General features: G+C 43.9%; 1 protein-coding gene across 4 annotated transcripts in view; it reads right to left on the reverse strand.

The window, feature by feature from the left end:
- Positions 1 to 364, reverse strand: part of Aplp2 (amyloid beta precursor like protein 2) — a 71,597-nt gene extending 71,233 nt beyond the window's left edge. The window contains exon 1 of one of the 4 annotated variants that reach the window (XM_008852109.3): positions 154 to 363. In XM_008852109.3, the coding sequence (XP_008850331.1) occupies positions 154 to 258 (105 nt within the window). In that variant the 5' untranslated portion in view covers positions 259 to 363. Of the gene's footprint in view, positions 1 to 153 lie in introns of all 4 variants that reach the window. The other 3 variants (XM_008852110.3, XM_008852107.3, XM_008852108.2) reach the window with 3 other exon arrangements.
- Between the last annotated feature and the right edge of the window lie 12,139 nt (positions 365 to 12,503).

Below are 12,503 nucleotides of genomic sequence, written 5' to 3' on the forward strand. Positions count from 1 at the left end.
GCGCTAAGCTCGGCGCCAGGCGGAGGGGGGCCCGCCAGCCCCGCCGCAGCGCCGGAACCCCGCGCCGTGCCCCCGGCCCAATGCGGACCCCGCCGCCGCCCGCAGGCCGCGCTGCCCGGCGGCCAGAGGGGACGCCGCTCGGCCGGTCCTCACCTCGATGTACCCGGCCAGCACCGCGGCGGGCGCCGTAAGCCCGAGCAGCAGTAGGATGAGGAGCTTGCCGGTGGCCGCAGCGGCCGCGGTCCGATTAGCCGCCATCCCTCTCCGGGTCGCTCTAACGCGGGGCTCTCAGGCGCTCACACACAGCCCCACCGAACCGCCTTTCCTACAGCGACCCAGAAGCATCTGAAGCTCGTTCGCCGCCGCCCGGGGGTTTTACACCAACCGGAACTGACTTCACAAAACCACGCCCTGCTCCGGTGGTGCCCAATGCCGGACTGCAGAACTGTCCCAAGACAACGCCCCTTGCTCAGCTCAAATCCAATCAGAAAACGGAAGCTCCAGCTCCTCCCACAAGCCCAGGCGCGCGCCCCCGCTTGGCCCCGCCCCCGGTCGCGGCTAGCCCCGCCCCTGTCTTGAACCCCGCGGCCGCTAGGCGCAGGGCTGTGCGAGGGGTGGATCCGGGGTCGCCGCTCCGAGGGCGGGAGCCGCTCGTGCGGTTATCTGTGGATGATGCGTTGGTTCATCCGCCCTTAGCCTAGGGTTTTGAGCACGCTCCGCTCTCCCACCCCCTGCGGGGTATTTTTCTTAATCCTTTGGGTCCCACCCTCTTTAAGGGTTCTGGAAAATGTTTTAATTAAAAACAGAATAAATTGTTAGGAATCCTGGACGGTTTGCTAAGGACGGTCCCCCGAGGCGTGGGAGGACCGAAGCCCACAGCCTCTTTGCTCCCCAGTGCTGCATGGGGCACGCTCCTCCCCCAGCCCACTGTGCCCTTGCCCCGTCCCTGAACCCTATGGTGTCTCCATGCTGTTGACCTCTGCTTCTTAGGTCCCGGGTCGTGTCATGTTCCCCCCCCCACCACCAGCCTGTCCTGCCCCTGCCGCAGAGGCCAGTGATGCGAGGACCACTGAAAAGCTAGGCCTCCTTTTTCGCGTGTTTCAGGGAAGGATTCTGGCTTCTTCAGTTGATCACTAGAGCAAAAGACCCGCTTTCTCCCTCTCTCCTTGCTCCTCTGCATCTCCACTCCTGGGAAAGCGTCCTGCTGTCCCATTTCACAACTGGCACTTCGCCGTCACGAGGACTCTGCTGGCTTGATTTCCCTTTCATAGCCTGTGATTTATGCAGCATCCTCTGCAGAGACCTGGAATTTCTTTCTTTTGGTTCAGTCAAACAGAGAACCAGGTCCCTCCCCACAGGAAACTGATAGTGGAAAGGAAACGACAGTGTTCACAGTGGGCAGAGTGGGGCAGTGAGAACCCTGGATTTTCCAGCCGTGTTCTGTGCCATATGCCTCCATGAACAGTTCCCCACTTAAAATGGCTCTGCCTCATTCTCCAAAGACGCAGGGCACTTTTCCATGCACAGCCCTTCCTGTTCCTGTTCTGTTCCTGCAGTGTCCTCCATGCTCCAGCCACTGGAAACATTTTCACTCTTTGCTCACGTATATGTCATTCCACCCTGTGGCACTTTCCCCTAGTTGGTCACTACTTCTCTTACATCACTGGCAAGCCTTGGGTGTAACATGCTGCAGTGCCTCTCACAGTGGATGCCTCAGCAAATCTGTTCAGTAACTGAGCCCAGTGGTCTCTGGTGCTAGGCTGAGTTCTAGCACTGGCAAGAGTTTAGCGCTGAATTTGCCCTCTCCCCCATTTATACAAATCTTGGTGTTTTTCAACGTGGCCTTTGGATGAGGCCATGGGGATGTGGGAGGCATTTCTTGATGGGATTAGTGACTGGGATGTGGGAGGCATTTCTTGATGGGATTAGGGACTCTTAGAAGAAACAGGGGCACTAGAGAGCTTGCCCTCCCCTCTCTTCTCTGTCCCTCTACCCCACCTGTTTGTGAAGACAGCAGAAAGGCAGTCATCTGCAAGCTAAGACATGGACTATCACTAAAGTGACACCTTGATCATAGACTTCACACTTTAGAACTGTGAAAGATAAGTCCTGTAATTTAAGACACATGGTATATAGTATTTTGTTACAGCAGCTGTTGCTAATACGACTTTGTAACATTGAGCAGGTTCTTTCAGTACTTCAGACGCTGTCAAGAGTGAATAGTAGGGGCTGAGGATGTAGATCGGCTGATAAAACGCTTGCCTAGAAGGCACAAAATGCTAAGTTCAACTCCAAAATCACATAAACATAAAGATAAAATCACATAAACCAGGCCTATATTTCCAGGAGGATTAGGGATTCAAGGCTGAGTGTGAGACCAGCCTGGATTAATGAGAGCCTATCTCAAAAAAAAAAAGTGAATATTAAAGGTTATATCATTTCACCAATTTATGAGATTCAATGGAAACAGTACAGTTTTCCAAGTACACCAAGCATAGTGGCACACACCTATAGTCCTAGCACTTGGACAGCAGAGGCAGGAAGATCAGGAGTCATCCTCGACTACATAGCAAGTTTGAGGCCAGATGGGCTACATAAGATCCTCACACACACACACACACACACACAAAAAAAGTTCATGTCAATGACCAAAGTTTAAGAGTACACTTAAGATATGGGCATTTCTTTTTAAAAATGTTTTATGTGTATGAGCGTATTGCCTGCATGTATGTATGCACACCTGTGTCGTGCAATGCCCAAGAAGATCAGAAGAGGGTGTCGGATTCCCTCTTTGGAACTGAAGTTACAGACAGTTAGCCACCATGTGGGTGCTGGGAATCGAACCCAGGTCCTCTGCAAGAGCAGCCAGTTCTGTTAACTCTGGAGCCATCTCTCCAACCCCATATGTGCATTTCTTTGTTAGAAAAAAAAAAGTGAAACTTATCTCCCTTCCACTTTTTTTGAGATAGGGTTTCACTGTGTAGCCCTGGCTGGCCTGGAACTTGCTATGTAGACCAGGCTGACCTCAAACTCAGAGAAAGCTGTCCTTTCACTATTTTTACATGAGCAGCATCCTCCCTTCATCTGGCATGTGTGTAGCCAACACCTATGGGGAGTGCAGACTGTATAACAGTTGCCTCCAAATTAAGAAGCTTTTCTGAATCATTTAAGAAGTTTGTTAAAAAGAACCCAAATATCAGAAATTTGAGCTCTCTAAGGCTGGAATGGCCTAAGGGAATCAGCATAGGCATTTATTTGCAAGGTTTTTAGGAAATTCTAGTTTGCTAGTTTTGTTTTGTTTCTTTTTGGTAGTGCTAGTAATTGAATCCAGGGTAGTGAGCAAACCAGGCAAATACTCCACCCTCAGCTATGTCCCCCAGTCTGCTAGCCCTTTTGAGAATCAGTGCTCTAATGCAGTGATTGTTCAATTCATAAATATCATGGATGGGGAGGAAAAGGGGGGATGTGGCTTTGTTGAGATAGAGTCTTTCTATGCCTTAACTTTTGATTCTCCTGCCTTTACTTCTTAAATGCTGAAATTATAGGCCTGTGAATCCAAATTCAGAAAAATGTTTTTAATTGGAAAGTTTTTTTTCAGTTGTCTAAATTAAAGCCTTAAATTAAGATATATAACTTGAACATGGGGCCATCACCTGCAGTTGCATTTCTCAGAAGCCTGAGGCAGGCCTTCCTTGACTCTGGAGTTCAGGGGCAACTTGATCAACATGGAGACCCTGGCTCGAGAAGAGAAAAAAAAATGTATATATTTGTCTTTTGGAAGCAGGGTCTCCCTGTAGCCCCAGCTGTCCTGGAACTCACTATGTAGACCAGGCTGGCCTTGAACTCACAGAGATCCGCCTGTCTCTGCCTCCCAAGTGCTGGGACTACAGGCATGCGCCACCACACCCAAAAAAAAAGTATTTTTTATAAATATGATATAGTGCTATTTTTCACTATCATTTCATGAAAGGTGAAGAGCAGCTAACAACAAAAAGGTAAGGATGATAATTCAAAATTTTACAATTAAATAGAATATACTTTTGGATAACTCCTTACATTGCTCTTCTTATTCTCATTATAATTCATACTGGTAGATGCTTCTAATAGAATAGTCCTTGTTTAACAGGGTTGGAATGATTGCAGTTGGGAAAATGAATGTGAATATATTATGTTCCTTGGCTAATGCTGGTAGCCTTCACAGACCTGTTTCTTTCTATACATTGCCTTCCTCCTGATCGTTTTTGTCTGCCTCAGTATTTAAGATGTAGTTCAGGTATTATTGCCTCTCTGGTAATGTGCTGGTCTTCTGCTTCTTCCTGACTGAATTTAGAATACCTTTGTGTTCCCAAAGATATTCTATACACATCCCTGTTATACTACTTGTAAACTAAGTATAATCATGAGTTTGAACCTTGAGCCCTGAGGGTAGCTACCTCCACAGTCTAGCACAGGGATTGTTCTTAATGAGCTTTCAAAGAGTATTTGCTGGACCAGAGGTGTGGTGTAGTGGAAGAACATGTGCTTAGCCCTGCATTTCATCCCCAGCACTCCTGAAAAGTTATTGGATGAATACATAACTAAATGAGCTTTAAAATCTGGTAGAGAAGAGGGCTAGAGAGATGGCTCTTCAGTTAAGAGCACTCACTGCTTTTCCAGAGGACTTGTGTTCAGTTCTTAGGACCCACAGGGCAGCTTACAACCACCTGTAATTCCAGTTACGGTGGATCTGATGCCCTCTTCTGCTTCTCTGAGCAATAGAGATACATGTGGTACACATACATACATACAGGCACTCACAAATACACATAAAATTAAAATAAATCTTTTTTTAAAAACCTGTCAGAGAAGAAAAAAGTTATGCCTGCATAAGTATCATACCCAGTGGAAAGTCATAAAAGGCATAAGAAGAGAACTGAAGTTTATTAAGAGTTTAGAGGAGGAGGAAGTTAGTTACACCAGCGTTGAGAACCTCAGGCAGAGATTATAAAGGATATGGTGCCTGAGATTTCCTGGGCATATATACAGGATGCACATAAACAATGTCAGACAAGAACAAGCCAAAGAAGCAAAGAAGAAGCAAGCAGAGTGTGGCAGTGAGAAACAATGAGCTTGTAAGGGAATAGATGAGCATTTCACTTTATTGGAGCACAGAGTTTGTAACACATAGTTAAGATAGGACAGTCAGTGCGTTTACCCAAGAAAGCATAGCTAAGAATGTAGAATTGATTTTCAAGCAAGAATGAATGTGACAGCTACATAAGCTAGAGAAGCTACATGACTAGAGCCTAGAGGAGAGGGAGCAGGCACCTACTATGACTCTGGGAAAGAATAAGTATGGAAAAATCTGAAAGCGATGCAGTGGCATTGGATGGAGACAGGTACAAGGGTAAAAGCTCTTGTCCTGGCTAGTTGCTAGTCTAGAAAATTCATAGAGAAGAAAAAGAACCTCAAATGTCCGAATATAATGAAGATGGTGGTGATAATGCCATTGGCAGAAATAGGGAAGCAAGCTTGAGGGATGGAAGGAAGGTGATAAAAAGTTCTAGAGATATTACCCATATGAGCTGCTTAGAAGTACTTGGGGAAAATTCTTAGAAGTTGGAATCAAGATTAGAATTTAGGGAGCTATCTCCCCAAAGTTTATCAGATAAATCCATGAGCTAGTAGTGAGGGCAGCAACCAAAAGACTAGATAGAAATCAGAAGGATATGTTATTTTTCTATCCAATAAATATCTGACATGGCAGCAAATAGAACACTAGACAGTCAAGCAGTAAGACTAAGAATAGACCACTGAACCTGGAGACTTGGTCATTAGTCATTTCTTTGTAAGGATAAGAACTACTTGTAGGAAATGAGGGCATAAGTGGCTCTTCAGAGAGGAGAACTAGCAAGTATAGTCATCTCTTTGAAATGTTCCCTGCTTGGTTTTTGATTTGTCAGAAGATACTTTGATAAATCCCTCAACGGGCACATAAACGTGCATCAATGGCTTGCCTTTCTTTTCACTTGCATTTTAATATGGCTTTGTGATATTCTGTAAAAAATGACACTTCTAATAATAAACAGAGAAACCACTATGAAGATGTGACTCATAGCTTTCTGCCATGGCAGTATCACATCCAGTGAGGTGTCTCCCAGGTGTGATTACTGCTAATTAAAATTGGGACTCCAGAGGAGTTAGAAAGTTATCTAGCTAGCCCACCTTTCTCTCCGGCTTCTGTTTTCTGCCTGCCACTGAGGCTGAGCGGGTGGAATCACTTCCAGGGAATCAATGGAGCCATTTAAAGCAAAACAGATTTAACCTTAGGTGAGTCACAGCTTTACCACATGAATGGATAATTAAGATCTGAAGATTTTAATTTACAAAGGGTTCTTTCTTCTAATTCCTGCTGGTCTAAAACTAAGATGATTTGTCAAGTCAAAGAGACAAAAATAAAAATAAAGTACTTATATCAATGTAGAACCCCCAAACTTAAGGCCCAAGAGCAAGCATGTAAACATGGTTTGCTTCCAAAGATAACATTGCTTGAACTGATCATAATCTAAGTACAATCTAGGTATGTAGACATGTCTTGAATGCTTGGCAATAAACCTTTTTTTTTTTTTTTTTTTTTTTTTTGAGACAGGTCTCCCTGTAGCCCCAGCTGGTCTGGAATTCTCTATTTATCCCAGGCTGGCCTCAAACTCACAGAAATCAACCTGATTTGGCCTCCCAAGTACTGGGCTTAAAGGCATGCACCACCACACCCAGTGAAAATAAACCTTTTAAATATACTATGCATATACTGTTTAGTTTTGTAAGTAATCTGGCTTGTAGGCTTGAAGCAAACAGGTTTTTAAATTTTTATTTATTTTACTTATTTCTTATTTAATGTATAGAAGTGTTTTGTCTACATGTATATAAGTGCACCCATGCCATGCGCTGCCCATGGAGGTCAGAAGAGGATATTGGATCCCCTAGAGCTGGGGCTAAGGACTCTTTCTAGCTGCCATCTGGGTGCTAGGAGCCAACCTGGGTCCTCTTCAAGAGCAGCCAGTGTTCTTAACCACTGAGCCATCTCTCCAGCCCCACAAACAGGTTTTGTGTTTTTTAATTATTTTATTTTATTTTAATTTAATTTTATTTTATTTTATGTGTATAAATGCTATGCCTTCATGTGTGTAAGTGCACCCATGTCATGCAGTGCCTGCAGAGGACAGAAGAGGGCACTGATACAGATGGTTGTTAGCTGCCACATGGGTGCTGGGAATTGAACCTGGGTCTTCTGCAAGAGCAGCCAGTATTCTTAATCACTGAGCCATCTCTCCAGCCCCATGCGCGTACGCGCGTGCGTGCGCGCGCGCACGCGTGTGTGTGTGTGTGTGTGTGTGTGTGTGTGTTTTAAGGGCATCTTAGGCAAGATTGCTAGAGTTCTCACCAAAGCTTTGGAAGGAACTGAAGCAAAAGAGTAGCCTTGAGGCTTAGTGCTCACTAAGTCTTTCTGTAGAAAGACTGACTCTGGGTGCAAATGCTGTGGGGAGGAGTGGTCAGTGTATGTGAGCCGACCTAGTTAGCTTCCTTTATCTACTGCTGTTCCCAAGTCTTTTTTGAAGGAAGCCATACTGTGCCTTGTACTTTAACTGGTTTGTTCTGCCTCCATGCTGTGCTTAATTTTTTCAGATGTCCATAATAATGCCATGTTTTTTTAAGTGCTTTTTTTTTCTTTCTTAGAATGTGTCTTCTCCCTCCAGTTCAGAAATACAAAATGACAATGAAAACCTCAGTGCTAGAAACTGCCTACACTATACATTCTTATTGTTGATGATTTCTGCATGATACTTGCTTTTCAGAAATGGTAATGGGAAATCACTCAGATTGAGGTGCCCCAAATCAAAGGCTTTGAAGACATTTAAGTCATCTTTCTACTTGTATAGAAGTTTTTTCTACAATGTCCATAATGAAGCTGGGTTCAGTGTTACACACTGATAGTCCCAGTCAGTAGGGAGCATGGGGCAGGAGAACCACTTGATCCCAGAAGCTTGAAACTATCTTGGGCAATGTTGTGAGACTCCCATCTTAAAACAGAAAGTGAAGCTATGGGAGGCTAGAGAGATGGCTCAGCCCTCTTCTGACCTCCGTGGGTATTGCACAACACAGGTGCACTTACATAGATGCAATACACTCATATACATAAAATAAAAATAATAAACTATTAATTTTTTTGGTCTTTTTGAGACATGGTCTCCCTGTAGCCCCAGCTGTCCTGGAACTCACTATGTAGACCAGGCTGGCCTTGAACTCACAGAGATCTGCCTGCCTCTGCCTCCCAAGAGCTGGGATTAAAGGCATGCACCACCACGCCCAGCTGACTATTAATTTTTTTTAAAAAAGAGAAGCTACAATATCCATAATGAAAAGATGGAGACACTCCGCTCTATTGGCTAGAAATATTTTTCTTTCTTTCTTTCTTTCTTTCTTTCTTTCTTTCTTTCTTCCTTCCTTCCTTCCTCCCTTCCTCACTTCTTTCCTTTCTTTTTTTTTTTTGAGACAGCCTCATGTATCTCCAGCCAACCTAGAACTGTCTGTGTAGATGAGGATGACCTTGAACTTTTGATCTTGTCTCTATCTCCTATGTGCTGTGATTACAGGTGTATGCCACTATACCTGGTTTATGTGGTGCTGGGATCAAACCCAAGGATGTGTGTGCTAGGCAAGCATTCCACCAACTGAACTAAAATCTCAGCCTCTATGTTTTGTCTTCTATTGAGCAAATCTCCCTTACATATCTGAATGTGCTGTCATTCTCCATTTGGCCTTCTCATGCTCGAAGACGTTCTTTGCTGAAAACACACCCCGTTCTTTAGTTATTCCAACTGTGACAATGCTTCCAGATACTCTGAGCATCCTTATATCTCTTTATACTTTCCAGCTTACCAACCAGGCCCTTAAAAATCTGGAAGCCAAAACAGCAAAATAGCATCAGTCTAGGCATTGACACGGGACAGGAGGCAGCATGGCACCACATTGGATAAGTGAGAAGAGGAATCCTGATGGACAAAGATTTTGCCATTTATTTTAACAGCTATGGAAGACCATTAACTGACTCTCAGGTATGTGGTTTAGAAAGAACATTCTGGGCTAAAGGCTAGATTAGGGATTGACAAGACGAGAGATTGCAGTAACCTAGGGGCCACCCAGTAACAGTCTGAATCAGGGAGGGGAAAGTAGTCTTGCCAGTGACAGGCCTTAGAAATTACCTCTACTTGTGTCTCCAAGGATGCAGAGGAAATGCAAGGGCTGGGACTTTAGCTCACCTGGGAGCTGTACGGAATGCAGTGTGGGACAGCAGGTAACATCGTGAACTTCAGATTCAGATCAATTCAGAGTGTCCAGCCCTGCCCCGTCATTCCCGCTGCGTGCCCTCAGGTACTCTGTCTTCATCAAAGGTAGCCATTCTTCTTTGTAAAATTGGATGATCTCACCTTTTTTTTTTTTTTTTTTTGGTTTTTTTTTTTTTTTATATTTTGAAGCAGGGTCTCCCTGTGGCCCCAGCTGTCCTGGAACTCACCATGTAGACCAGGCTGTCCTTGAACTCACAGAGATCCACCTGCCTCTGCCTCCCAAGTGCTGGGATTAAAGGCGTGTGCCACCACACCTGGCATGATCTCACCTTTTAACAAAGGGTTTTATAAGGACTAAACATGATGATGGAGAAAGTGCTTATGTGTTTATCTCAGTATACATCATATAATCCAAGATGAGAATAATTGACGAGAAATGCATTTGAGAAGTTATTAATTTTGCAGTTCTGAGATGGAACCCAGGGCTTTCTGTATGCTAGGCAAGCACTATGTTAATTAGCTACCTCCGTATCCTTGGTTTTTTTGTGACAGGATCTTCCTGTGTACCAAGGCTGACTTTGAGCTTTCTGTATAACCCAGTCTATCCTCAAATTCACAAACCTCCTGCTTCTGCCTCCTAGTGATAGGATCATAGGAGTCAGTCATCACATCCAGGGAGATTACAATAAATTATTTAAAAACATAATGCAAATTGCATACATAGAATAATTTTAATTATGTATTTAAAATAGACTAGAAGAAAAATGTACTAGTCACTTTTCTGTTGCTGTGACAGAAACACTGACCCAAGCAATTTATAGAAAGAAGAGCTTATTTGAGTTTACGGTTCCAGGGGAATTACAGTCCATCATGGCAGGGAGGCATGGTGGCTGGAGGTAGCTGGAGCAGGAGCAGCAGAAGCTAAGCTCTCATATCATCATGTAGGCACAGGAAGCAAGAGAGAAACTGGAGATCCTGCAAGGCTTAAGAACTCTCTAAGCCCACCTCCAGTGATGTGCTTCCTTCAGGATAGCCACACCTTCTAAAACCTCCCAAAACAGCACCATCATCTGGGGACAAAATGTCCAAATACTTGGAGCCTATGGGGGACATTTTCATTCAAACCATCACAAAAAGGAACTAACATATTAATCTTTTCTGTATATTGGGATTCTAACAGTTTTTTTAGTTTTAATATATTCTATTTTCTAAATTTTCTATAATGTTGCCACAGCAAACACGTGAAGGTCAGAAGACAACTTGAACGAGTAGTATCTCTCCCTCTACCATGTGGGTTCTGGGAGACAAACTTAGGTTGTCCGGCTTGGCAGCAAGTGCCTTTACTCTGAGCCATCTCCCCAGCCCATTAATATATTTATTATGATCCTTTTGGTCTTGGTGGCGTGGTAGGCTAAGTGCAGTTTCAGGTTCTGTTCTATTTTCCCACATGAAATTATATGGAAGAGACAGCTTCTACCCAGCCTTTAAGCAAGAATCCTAACAACTAAGGATACATACTCACTCCTGAATCAATAGCCAGGGGGTTGGAGTGGGAGAAGAAGGTGTAAATAAAAAGTACTACATATCTTTTTAAAAAAATTTTATTTGTTATTTTTATTTTATGTGTATGAATGTATTGCCTGCATGTGTGTGAGTGCACCCGTGTCATGCAATGTTTGCGGAGGTCAGAAGAGGGTGTTGGATCCCCTGGAACTGGAGTTGCAGACAGTTGTTGGCTACCATGCAGGTGCTGGGAATCAAACCCATGTCCTCTGCAAGAGCAGCCAGTGCTCTTAACCACAGCCATCTCTCCAGCCTTAGCCCTGCATATCTTAAGCCTTTTAAGATCTTTCTGAAATTGGAGACAGTGTGGGGGGAGGGGTAGATGAATGAATGAATAGTAGATAGGAAGTATGAATTGGGAATAGGATGCTAAGTAGGCCTCCAGACCATGCTCCTTGTATCTCTCAACAGTAGCTTTAGTTTGACTAACCCTTCCAGGTTAACCAAAAGTTTCATCACTCCTTCCCGAATGCTGCTTCTGCCATCTGTATTTTTTGGTTCCCTGGTTGTTATTCTGTGATCACTGAATATATGTGGATTAAACAGAGTTTATGAAATCTCTAAGCTTTAAATTACTTTGAAATTTGATAGCAGATTAGAAAATCTTCAAGTTGAACATAAGATATAGAATGGTTAACATATTTTTTAAAATTTTATTTATTATTTTTATTTTATGTGTATGAGTGTACTGCCTGCATGCATGAGTGCGCCTGTGTCATGCAATGCCATGGACATCAGAAGAGGGCTTTGGATTCCCCTGGAACTGGAGTTAAGGATGGTTTGTAGCTTCCATGTAGGTGCTGGGAATCCGACCCGGGTCCTTTGCAGGAGCAGTCAGTGCTCTTAACTGCTGAGCCATCACTCCAGCCCCTAACATATCATATTTTTAAAGACTTACTGATTTTTATTTTATATATATATAAGTGTTTTGCCTGCATGCATGTATGTGCGCCACATGTGTGCCTGGTGCTACAGAATCCAGAAGAGGGTGTCAGATCTCCTAGAACTGGCATTACAGACAGTTGTGAGCCACCATGTGGGTGCTGAACCCAAGACCTCTGCAAGAGCAGTAAGTACTCTTAACCACTGAGCCATTTCTTAACTATCAATTTCATTCTCACAAAACAGTCTGAGGCTTAAGAAATGAAATAATTTATTCTACATTGCACAGAAAGTAAGTAAAACCCAGGATTTGAACTTAGTTCTACCACTTTCCAGAATTGCCTTTTAAAAAATATTTTATTTATTATTTTTATTTTATGCATACAAGTGTATTGCCTGCATATATATGAGTGCACCCATGTGGTGCAATGCCGCTGAGATCAGAAGAGGGCTTCGGATTCCCCTGGAACTGGAGTTAAGGACGGTTCATAGCCGCCATGCGGGTGCTAGAAATCAAACCCGGATCCTCTGTAAGAGCAGTAAATGCTCTTAACCGCTGAGCCATCTCTCCAGCTCCAATTGCCTCTTTTTTAAGTAGCAGACTAGGCACGTGCTATATAAACACCACTGAACACTGCATTTACTGGAAATGAGTGTTCCCTGGATTTTCATTCATGAGACTCTATTACTCCTGAAAGTAGCTACTTGAAAAAGTGCATGCTGGACCTCTGTGGT

This window comes from Nannospalax galili, unplaced genomic scaffold (assembly GCF_000622305.1).
Source record: "Nannospalax galili isolate Female #2095 unplaced genomic scaffold, S.galili_v1.0 scaffold6, whole genome shotgun sequence".
Classification (NCBI taxonomy): Eukaryota; Metazoa; Chordata; class Mammalia; order Rodentia; family Spalacidae; genus Nannospalax; species Nannospalax galili.